General features: G+C 42.1%; 1 protein-coding gene across 1 annotated transcript; it reads right to left on the minus strand.

Moving 5' to 3' along the window:
• Positions 1-12: 12 nt before the first annotated feature.
• Positions 13-12,357, minus strand: LOC124017364 (eukaryotic translation initiation factor 4E type 2-like; the record flags this gene model as incomplete). Its single annotated transcript, XM_046332626.1, has 5 exons — positions 12,242-12,357; positions 8,459-8,573; positions 845-979; positions 621-725; positions 13-165 (listed from the first exon to the last, which is right to left on the minus strand). Coding segments are annotated over exons 1-5 (528 nt in total), but the record flags the coding sequence as incomplete, so codon positions are not given.
• Between the last annotated feature and the right edge of the window lie 136 nt (positions 12,358-12,493).

Genomic DNA, 12,493 nt, shown 5'->3' on the forward strand with positions numbered 1-12,493 from the left:
GTATGTGTGTACCTGGAAGCGTACAGACACCACAGCGCCACAGATCTCCCCCCCCACCATGAACTGTTCCCCCAGCATGGCCAGAATCAGATTCTCCCAGCAACGAGACGCCAGGCCCTTCCTCAGCCGGATGATCCACTTCCCACCTAGCTTATTAGCATCGTCCTAGAGAGACACAGAGAGAAGATAGACAAGGCCATTAGGCAGGAAACAAATGTGTCATATTCATTAGGGCACACCGAAACAAAATGTTCTGCAATTGAAAAGGGAAATAAGCATTCCTTATTAGTTTAGGCAGTCCCTTCCTGATCCCGTCTGTTTTCTTCTATTTGTTTCCTAATGAATACAACCCTGGTAATGGTATAACAGTATCAACAGGTGAAGACTGATCTAAGGTCAGCTGAGTGAGCTCATAAAGGTAAGGATAGATCAAAAGAATACAGGAATACAGGAAGCGAGACATCCCACTCCCCCAATGAAAAGTAGACAAGATCCAGCTGCTATAGCATTGGTGTCTATGGGAGAGCCACCCACTTAAGTAGACAGAAACTGAAAATGATGTTCAATGGTAAACGGCCTGAGTGAACTATCTCCATGTATCCACCATCTTTGCTACCCACCTCCCACATGGGTTTGATACCTTCCTTGAAAAGGTGGAAGTCGCTGTGGCCAGTCAGGTCGCCCGGGCGGATCATGTGACTGTAGAAACGCCAGAACTGCTCCACCTGGTGGACCGGAGGACAGATTTAGTCTAGAACCCAAGAAATATACTAAACTAGATCCGCTGAGTCTAGAAACTGCAAAGGTGAAAGGCAAAGAACAATGGTTCCCGAAAGGGACTGACCGAGGCGAAGCTGCCGATCTGTTTGATGTTGGACTCGTAGCTCTGGGTGCTGGCAGGCCGGCCGGGGGTGCGTCTGGAGTACCAGAAGGAGTAGTTATACTGGAGGGGGTGCTCCCCTACCCCTGGAACTGCAATCTGAACAACAGAGCAGAGACAGACAAGATATGGTCATTCAGCAGGCACTTTTATCCTAAAGTAATTTATCCTTTATTTAACTAGGCAAGTCAGTTAAGAACAAATTCTTATTTACAATGAAGGCCTACCACGACCAAACCTGGACGACACTGGGACAATTGTGCACCGCTCTATGGGAATCCCAATCACGGCCGGATGTGATACAGCCTGGATTCGAACCATGGACTGTAGAGACGCCTCTTGCACAGAGATGCAGAGCCTTAGACCACTGTGCCACTTATTCACACTTACAGCCTTCAGGAAGTATTCACCCCTTACCTTTTTCTATGTTTTTGTGTTAGAGCCTGAATTTACAATGGATGAAAATATATATATATATATATATATATATATATATATATATATATATATATATATATATATATATATATATATATATATATACACAGTGGGGCAAACAAGTATTTAGTCAGCCACCAATTGTGCAAGTTCTCCCACTGGCTCAGGAAGGCCACCAAAAATTCTGAGATTTCCATACCCACCTATAACATTTTCCATCAAGATAGAACTGCCAAAGGGGGAGGAGTTGCAGTCTACTGCAGAGATAGCCTGCAAAGTAATGTCATACTTTCCAAGTCCATACCCAAACAGTTCGAACTACTAATTAAAAAAATTACTCTCTCCAGAAATAAGTCTCTCACTGTTGCCGCCTGCTACCGACCCCCCTCAGCTCCCAGCTGTGCCCTGGACACCATTTGTGAATTGATCACCCCCCAACTAGCTTCAGAGTTTGTTCTGTTAGGTGACCTAAACTGGGATATGCTTAACACCCCAGCAGTCCTACAATCTAAGCTAGATGCCCTCAATCTCACACAAATCATCAAGGAACCCACCAGGTACAACCCTAAATCTGTAAACAAGGGCACCCTCATAGACGTCATCCTGACCAACTGGCCCTCCAAATACACCTCTGCTGTCTTCAACCAGGATCTCAGCGATCACTGCCTCATTGCCTGTATCCGCTACGGAGCCGCAGTCAAACGACCACCCCTCATCACTGTCAAACGCTCCCTAAAACACTTCTGTGAGCAGGCCTTTTTAATCGACCTGGCCCAGGTATCCTGGAAGGACATTGACCTCATCCCGTCAGTTGAGGATGCCTGGTCATTCTTTAAAAGTAACTTCCTCACCATTTTAGATAAGCATGCTCCATTCAAAAAATGCAGAACTAAGAACAGATATAGCCCTTGGTTCACTCCAGACCTGACTTCCCTCGACCAGCACAAAAACATCCTGTGGCGGACTGCAATAGCATCGAATAGTCCCCGCGATATGCAACTGTTCAGGGAAGTCAGGAACCAATACACACAGTCAGTCAGGAAAGCTAAGGCCAGCTTCTTCAGGCAGAAATTTGCATCCTGTAGCTCCAACTCCAAAAAGTTCTGGGACACTGTGAAGTCCATGGAGAACAAGAGCACCTCCTCCCAGCTGCCCACTGCACTGAGGCTAGGTAGCACGATCACCACCGATAAATCCATGATTATCGAAAACTTCAACAAGCATTTCTCAACGGCTGGCCATGCCTTCCGCCTGGCTACTCCAACCTCGGCCAACAGCTCCGCCCCTCCCCCCGCAGCTACCCGCCCAAGCCTCTCCAGGTTCTCCTTTACCCAAATCCAGATAGCAGATGTTCTGAAAGAGCTGTAAACCCTGGACCCGTACAAATCAGCTGGGCTTGACAATCTGGGCCCTCTATTTCTGAAACTATCCGCCGCCATTGTCGCAACCCCTATTACCAGCCTGTTCAACCTCTCTTTCATATCGTCTGAGATCCCCAAGGATTGGAAAGCTGCCACAGTCATCCCCCTCTTCAAAGGGGGAGACACCTTGGACCCAAACTGTTACAGACCTATATCCATCCTGCCCTGCCTATCTAAGGTCTTCGAAAGCCAAGTCAACAAATGGGTCACTGACCATCTCGAATCCCACCGTACCTTCTCCGCTGTGCAATCTGGTTTCCGAGCCGGTCACGGGTGCACCTCAGCCACGCTCAAGGTACTAAACGATATCATAACCGCCATCGATAAAAGAGCGTACTGTGCAGCCGTCTTCATCGACCTTGCCAAGGCTTTCGACTCTGTCAATCACCATATTCTTATCGGCAGACTCAGTAGCCTCGGTTTTTCTGATGACTGCCGTGCCTGGTTCACCAACTACTTTGCAGACAGAGTTCAGTGTGTCAAATCGGAGGGCATGCTGTCCGGTCCTCTGGCAGTCTCTATGGGGGTGCCACATGGTTCAATTCTCGGGCCGACTGTTTCTCTGTATATATCAATGATGTTGCTCTTGCTGCGGGCGATTCCCTGATCCACCTCTACGCAGACGACACCATTCTATATACTTCCGGCCCGTCCTTGGACACTGTGCTATCTAACCCCCAAACGAGCTTCAATGCCATACAACACTCCTTCCGTGGCCTTTAACTGCTCTTAAACGCTAGTAAAACCAAATGAATGCCTTTCAACCGTTCGCCGCCTGACTAGCATCACCACCCTGGATGGTTCCAACCTTGAATATGTGGACATCTATAAGTACCTAGGTGTCTGGCTAGACTGTAAACTCTCCTTCCAGACTCATATCAAACATCTCCAATCGAAAATCAAATCTAGAGTCGGCTTTCTATTCCGCAACAAAGCCTCCTTCACTCACGCTGCCAAACTTACCCTAGTAAAACTGACTATCCTACCGATCCTCGACTTCGGTGATGTCATCTACAAAATAGCTTCCAACACTCTACTCAGCAAACTGGATGCAGTTTATCACAGTGCCATCCGTTTTGTCACTAAAGCACCTTATACCACCCACCACTGCAACCTGTATGCTCTAGTCGGCTGGCCCTCGCTACATATTCGTCGCCAGACCCACTGGCTCCAGGTCATCTACAAGTCCATGATAGGTAAAGCTCCGCCTTATCTCAGTTCACTGGTCACGATGGCAACACACACGTGCTCCAGCAGGTGTATCTCACTGATCATCCCTAAAGCCAACACCCCATTTGGCTGCCTTTCATTCAGTTCTCTGCTACCTGTGACTGGAACGAATTGCAAAAATCGCTGAAGTTGGAGACTTTTTCACCAACTTCAAACATCTGCTATCTGAGCAGCTAACCGATCGCTGCAGCTGTACATAGTCTATCGGTAAATAGCCCACCCATTTTTACCTACCTCATCCCCATACTGTTTTTATTTATTTACTTTTCTGCTCTTTGCACACCAATATCTCTACCTGTACTTGACCATCTGATCATTTATCACTCCAGTGTTAATCTGCAAAATTGTAATTATTCGCCTACCTCCTCATGCCTTTTGCACACAATGTATACAATGTATATAGACTCTCTTTTTTTCTACTGTGTTATTGACTTGTAAATGGTTTATTCCATGTGTAACTCTGTGTTGTCTGTTCACACTGCTATGCTTTATCTTGGTCAGGTCGCAGTTGCAAATGAGAACTTGTTCTCAACTAGCCTACCTGGTTAAATAAAGGTGAAATTAAAAAAATTAAAAAATTAAAAAGATGAGAGGCCTGTAATTGTTATCATATGTACACTTCAACCATGACAGACAAAATGGGAAAAAAATATTGCTAAGGGCAAGAAAGACTCACAACTGTAATCACTGCCAAAGGTGCTTCTACAAAGTACTGACTCAAGGGTGTGAATACTTATGTAAATTCAATATTTATGTAGTTATTTTCAATACATTTGCAAAAATGTATAAAAACATGTTTTCACTTTGTCATTATCGGGTATTGTGTGCAGATAGGTGAGAAAAAACATTTTTGAATAGATTTTGAATTCAGGCTGTAACAAAATGTGGAAAGGTTCCAATCTATAGTATTGGAGAAAAGTTGAAAAAAACTGACCCTCCGTTACATCGTGACGTGTCATGTCGTAACGTACAGCATGCATAAAGCTACTATTTCTGTCTTACAATCTCTCTCCACCACGTGTAGCACTTCTCTCATCGTTTAAAAACAAGAAATGGACAGTGACAGGGTAAGGGAGGATACCTAGTCAATTGTACAACTGAATGCATTCATTTTTTGCATCATCACTGCAAGCCATCATGACTCTCAAAAGCTGTGACAGCCGCTGTTTACTTCTGAAGATAACTTTAGCGCAGCCCTAAAATCCTGATTCAAATTTGACACAAATCTTCAAATAGTGTTTTATTTACATTTTAAAGGTGATAAGTTGGACAGATCGGGTGAAAAAAAAATCCCCACACGGCTTATCTCCCCCTAACACTATCACGCAGTAGGTTTCGCTTCCCCACCTGCCATTTTTAAAAAGACCCGACGGAGCTCATTTCCTTGTTGAATCATGTAGAGCCGGGCAGCAAAAAATAGGAGAAATTGTGCTTTACAATGGTGTTCTTATTACAGTTGACCTGGAAGTATTATGTTTTTGGGGCGCTAAAATAAGGTCAATTGTACGTTACAGCGCGATGTACAGAAGTGCATTAGCTTACAGTAACCATTTCATTGTACCGTCTACACCTACTGTATCCTGTGCATGTTACAAATAAACATTGATTTGATTTGATATGATGTGTGTTTTCCAGAGACGGAATGTGAAGAACAACATGAATGCCATGCTTATATTTCGTCGCACTCACAACCGTAAGCTATTTTCTGTCATTCGCTCGCCAACCTGTTGGGGATAGGGCTGTCTACTGCCCCCGCTGGAGTAATTGCGTGCCCATAGTAAACATAATTTTTTTTTGTCAAAAGTTGCTAATATATGCAAATAAAAAATATTATTGAATAGAAAACACTCTAAAGCTTCTAAAACCGTTTAAATTATGTCTGTATGTAAAGCAGAACTCTCAGGGCAGTCATTCTCCCAAACTCTCTCTTGTCATCAGAAAAGTTGGCCCAACTTTGAAGTCATCGCCCCCACCCTTCCCAAGCACTTACAGGTCTGGGAACAGTCTCTCTGTCTTCAGCGCGATCTCAGCTTTCAATGGGGCTTCTCATTGTGAGAATTGCGCGCTCACGAGAGTTTTGGCGGGCCGAAACCTTTCGGTCACGCGAAAAAACAGGTCACTTTTATGCGCGCTCTGCTCCGGTCCTGTCTTTTTTCCAAGATCGATTATACAATGCATGCGTTTCTGTTCGTCCTCACGATTGCTGTACAGCTTTTATAACATGTTAAAGCTTGATTATGAACTTAGTTAGACAAGTTTAGTCGACATATAATATGTAAGTTCGACGTTTTGGTGCGCATCCACTTGACTTTTGGCTACATTTCAACCGAAATGTGTCGTGTTTGAGAACCGAAAGACACAGACTGCAAAACTAAACGCTGTTTTTGGTAAGTATAATTCCTTCCAGGTCTTCTGATGGAAGAACAGCAAAGGTAAGGGAATATTTATGTGGTAAATTTGGGTTTTTGTGGACTCCAAGATAGAGGAGCCATAATGCTACTTTTTGAGCGCCGACTCATAGTATAGCCTAGTGAACGAAACCTGTAACGTTAAAAATAAATGTAACACAGCGATTGCATTCAGAGGAAGTGTATCTAACTATATATATGTAGAACATGCATATTTAGTCAAAGTTTATGATGTGTATTCCTTGTTAGCTGACGTTATCTGCCGGAGCTATCGTCATTTCTCAGGACATTTGAGTAGCATTTTTTGAACGATGCATCATTGTAAACAGAGATTTGTGGATATATATAGCATATTATTGAAAAAAACATAAATGTACTGTGTAACATGTTATATTAGTGTCATATGATGAAGATTTCAAAAGGTTAGTGCATTATTTTTCTTTTAATCCTGCGTTTGTTGATTGCATATTTTTTTCAACTTGGCTATGCAAATTAGCTGTGTCTTCGGTGGTGGTTTGACATAAATATGTGCTATGTTTTCGCCGTAAAACATTTTAGAAATCTGACTTGCTGGGTAGATAAACAAGGTGTTTATCTTTCATTTAAGCCATTGGACTTGTTAATGTGTGGAGGTTAAATATTTTTAGGAATATTTTTGCATTCCATGCGCCACCTTCCAGCTGAACATGGTGGGGGGGGGTGTTCCAAAATTGGAACACTAGTCCCCTTCTGGTTAACGTGTAAATAATGATCTTGTTGAGAGTTTATTTTCCTGTAATAATGAATACAAATTAGCTAAAGCTAAGACGTCAGCTATATGATGTGGTTAATGTTAGCTAGCTAACAAGCTAGAAACAAAACAAAACATTGTTCAGAAAGTTTATTTTAGTTGCGTGGTTTGCTAGATTGACATATACTGAATTCATTTTTAAACAGATGGGACATTATCAACTTTCAAAGCAGAATTACTTTTCATTGTTCCTCAACTGTAGTGTATGATATACAATTGTTTTGCTCGGAGTTTATACTTCTATCCAGTGTTAAAAACACCATTTCAATTTGTGATACATAATTTGTGCTACTGAATCGAGCCGGTCGGTCACATATAGAGGTCGACCGATTATGATTTTTCAACACCGATTCCGATTATTGGAGGACCAAAAAAAAGCTGATTAATCAGAGGATTTTTATTAATTTATTTGTAATAATGACAATTACAACAATACTGAATGAACACTTATTTTAACTTAATATAATACATCAATAAAAATCCATTTAGCCTCAAATAAATAATGAAACATGTAAAATTTGGTTTAAATAATGCAAAAATAAAGTGTTGGAGAAGTAAAAGTGCAATATGTGCCATTTAAAAAAGCTAACATTTGAGTTCCTTGCTCAGAACATGAGAACATATGAAAGTTGGTGGTTCCTTTTAACGTTACCTAACGCAGGACACGCTAGATAATATCATCAACCATGTGTAGTTATAACTAGTGATTATGATTGATTTGATTGTTTTTTATAAGATAAGTTTAATGCTAGTTAGCAACTTACTTTGGCTTCTACTGCATTCGCGTATCAGGCAGGCTCCTCGTAGAGTGCAATGAGAGGCAGATGGTTAGAGCGTTGGACTAGTTAACTGTAAGGTTGCAAGATTGGATCCCCCGAGCTGACAAGGTGGAAATCTGTTGATCTGCCCCTGAACAAGGCAGTTAACCCACCGTTCCTAGGCCGTCATTGAAAATAAGAATGTGTTCTTAACTGACTTGCCGAGTTAAATAAAGGTATACAATTTTTCTTTTTTAAATAGGCAAAATTGGCACCCAAAAATACAGATTTCCGATTGTTATGAAAACTTGAAATCGGCCCTAATTAAACAGCCATTCTGATTAATCGGTCGAGCTCTAGTCACATATATATATATTTTATTTTTTGGGTTGTGGGGTGGTGCCCCATGGCCCCAAATGCAGTAGTCCGACCTTGGCTCTAACAAACTGAGCCGTCACATCTATAATGTATCTAATTTAGAAAGCATAACAAACGATACATACTGTAGCATTGTATTTGGGCGACACACACACCTTCTTCTTGGCAGTGTTCTGATCATTGTCCTCATCATTGTCATTTTTTTCCTTCTCACAGTCTTTCTGTGAGCCTTGATCCTGGTCGTGGTCCCCACTGTCATCATCTTTCAGACTGAACACACAGAATCAAAATCAGAATTGCCTTTATTCGCCAGGTGCACTTACATATACCAGGAATTTGACCTTGTGAGATAATAAGCTGAATGCAGACAGAATATATGGAGGATAAACAGTACACAGACAGAACATATGGAGGATAAACAGTACACAGACAGAATATTTGGAGGATAAACAGTACACAGACAGAACATATGGAGGATAAACAGTACACAGACAGAATATATGGAGGATAAACAGCACACAGACAGAATATATGGAGGATACACAGCACACAGACAGAACATATGGAGGATAAACAGCACACAGACAGAACATATGGAGGATAAACAGCACACAGACAGAACATATGGAGGATAAACAGCACACAGACAGAACATATGGAGGATAAACAGCACACAGACAGAACATATGGAGGATAAACAGCACACAGACAGAACATATGGAGGATAAACAGTACACAGACAGAACATATGGAGGATAAACAGTACACAGACAGAATATATGGAGGATAAACAGGATAGATAGAACATATGGAGGATAAACAGCACACAGACAGAATATATGGAGAATAAACAGTACACAGACAGAATATATGGAGGATAAACAGTACACAGACAGAATATATGGAGGATAAACAGTACACAGACAGAATATATGGAGGATAAACAGGATAGATAGAACATATGGAGGATAAACAGCACACAGACAGAATATATGGAGGATAAACAGTACACAGACAGAACATATGGAGGATAAACAGGATAGATAGAACATATGGAGGATAAACAGCACACAGACAGAACATAGAGAGGATAAACAGTACACAGACAGAACATATGGAGGATAAACAGCACACAGACAGAATATATGGAGGATAAACAGGATAGATAGAACATATGGAGGATAAACAGGATAGATAGAATATATGGAGGATAAACAGCACACAGACAGAATATATGGAGGATAAACAGTACACAGACATAATATATGGAGGATAAACAGGATAGATAGAACATATGGAGGATAAACAGTACACAGACATAATATATGGAGGATAAACAGTACACAGACAGAACATAGAGAGGATAAACAGCACACAGACAGAATATATGGAGGATAAACAGTACACAGACAGAATATATGGAGGATAAACAATACACAGACAGAATATATGGAGGATAAACAGTACACAGCCATAATATATGGAAGATAAACAGGATAGATAGAATATATGGAGGATAAACAGTACACAGACATAATATATGGAGGATAAACAGTACACAGACAGAATATATGGAGGATAAACAGTACACAGACAGAATATATGGAGGATAAACAGGATAGATAGAATATATAGAGGAGAGGAAATTGGATATCTCGTCAGTGAGGAGAACAAGACCACAAGATACTGTACAGAACCTTATCAAAAATACAATGGGACATCACACATGCAGTACTCATACACATAAGCAAAGCATGATATTGAACTGTAATTACTTACAACAATGAAGGTCCTTGTTGTGTACACACTTTTAATAGTCTTATCTAACTAGGTTATTGTAAAATATTAGTTACTACATTGAACAAAAATATAAATGCAACATGTAATGTGTTGGTCCCATGTTTCATGAGCTGAAATAAAAGACCCCAGACATTTTCCATACACATAAAAAGCTTTTTTCTCTCAAATGTTTGTTTACAAATTTGTTTACATCCCTGTTAGTGAGCATTTCTCCTTTCCAAGATAATCCATCCACCTGACAGTTGTGGCATATCAAGAAGCTGATGAAACAGCATGATCATTACACTGATGCACCTTGTGCTGGGGACAATATAAGGCCACTCTAAAATGTGCAGTTTTGTCACGCAATACAATGCCACAGATGTCTCAAGTTTTGAGGGAGTGTGCAATTGGCATGCTGACTGCAGGAATGTCCACCAGAGCTGTTGCCAGATAATTTAAGGTCAATTACTCTACGATAATTACTCAACTCTGCGGTTGTTGTAGAAAATGTTGCAGTACGTTCAACCGGGCCTCACAACTGCAAACCACGTGTAACCACGCCAGCCCAGGACCTCCACATCCGGCTTCTTCAACTGAGAGCCACCTGGACAGCTGATGAAACTGTAGGTTTGCACAACTGAAAACGATTCTGCATAAACTGTCAGAAACCGTCTCAGGGAAGCTCATCTTAGTGCTCATCGTCCTCACCAGGGTCTTGACCTGACTGCAGTTCGGCATCATAACCGACTTCAGTGGGCAAATGCTCACCTTTGATGGCCACTGGCACGCTGGAGAAGTGTGCTCTTCATGGATGAATCGCGGTGTCAAACCGGACAGATGGCAGACATCATGTACTGTATGGTGTCGTGTGGGCAAGCGGTTTAATGATGTCAACGTGTGCCCCATGGTGGAGGTGTGATTATGCTATGAATAGGCATAAGCTACGTACAACGAACACAATTGCATTTTATCGATGGCAATTTGAATGCATAGATCCTGAGGCCCATTGTCGTGCCGTTCATCTGCTCACCTTATGTCGCAAGGATCTGTACACAATTCCTAGAAGCTGAAAATGTCCCAGTCCGTCTACGGCCTGCATACTCACCTGACATGTCATCCATTGAGCATGCTTGGGGTGCTCTGGATCAACGTGGATAAGAGCGTCTGCTAAATGACTTAAATGTAAATGTAAATGTACAACAGTGTGTTCCAGTTCCTGAAAATATCCAGCAACTTGTAGCGCTGCATGAGGCAAATGGTGGTTTTCTGATTCACGCCCCTAAAAAATGTTTAATGTATCTGTGACCAACATATGCATTCCCAAATCCATAGACTAGGGCCCAATGAATGTATTTAAATTGACTGATTTCCTTATATCAACTGTAACTCAGTGAAATCGTTGCAATTGTTGCATGTTGCATTTATATTTTTGTTCAGTGTACATGTACTAATTTATTACATTGTAACAATCACTATATACATGTGAATACTATAGGTCACAGCTGAAAGTGATTGGCTTTTCATTGCTTCGTATTTGTGTATAGTAACAGGGTCTTGTCAACATCTCTCACTAGCAATGTGGTCGAATGTGCAGTGCTGACATTTATAAGCATGTGCAACATTGTAGCACTGGTGAGTGGTTCCACAGTGGTTCCAATATACACATAACACACGGCTGCTTGTCGCTGTCAACGTTTCCAAGCGGAATAGCGTATTAACATTTGCTAAATAAAAACCTTTCCCCATCTGTCCCTCCTAAAATAACTAAATGTGATCAGGGGCATGGGGGATAGTTTTTGCCGACTCTGCGCGCACCTGCCCCTGACTTTCAACCACTTGCAAGCCGAGGATTCATCCACGGCCCGCGGGGCCTCAACGCTAAAAAGGGCTATCGCAAGAAGGGGCAAGCATTCCCTATTAAACGATTGATTCGTTGTCACCATGAATCTTGTTATGTGAAATGCGTAACTACGATGAGACGTGACAAGCACTCGCGTGTCCCCCAGTCCCTGCAAGGCATGCAGACCAGACCGGACACACCTCTTTCTCTCCAAGCAACCCACGAGCAAGGCATAGCCCTAATTGCTCAACGAATTTGCATTCACAGCGGGGCGCCCATTGTCCACCAAATATTCAAAATAGCTTTGATTACTCACGCATCAAATTTGTTGTTCATTATTCTCTAGGTGGGGTGGGAGTCTTCAGAGTCCGACCACAGCTCCCTGAATTCCGCAGGAACGGCGGCGCGCACGACCGAAGCGGGGCACGCGCGCGTAGGCTACAGTATCGTGCGATGTTGACGTGCCCCAGAGAGCATATCGCCTACAGATTAATGAGTAGATGGCCCCACAGTAGCAGAATACAGTTTGGTGTGTTGCAGAAAACGTACTGTCCCTCATCTGTGGACA

Source organism: Oncorhynchus gorbuscha, unplaced genomic scaffold (assembly GCF_021184085.1).
Source record: "Oncorhynchus gorbuscha isolate QuinsamMale2020 ecotype Even-year unplaced genomic scaffold, OgorEven_v1.0 Un_scaffold_20:::fragment_2:::debris, whole genome shotgun sequence".
Lineage (NCBI taxonomy): Eukaryota > Metazoa > Chordata > Actinopteri > Salmoniformes > Salmonidae > Oncorhynchus > Oncorhynchus gorbuscha.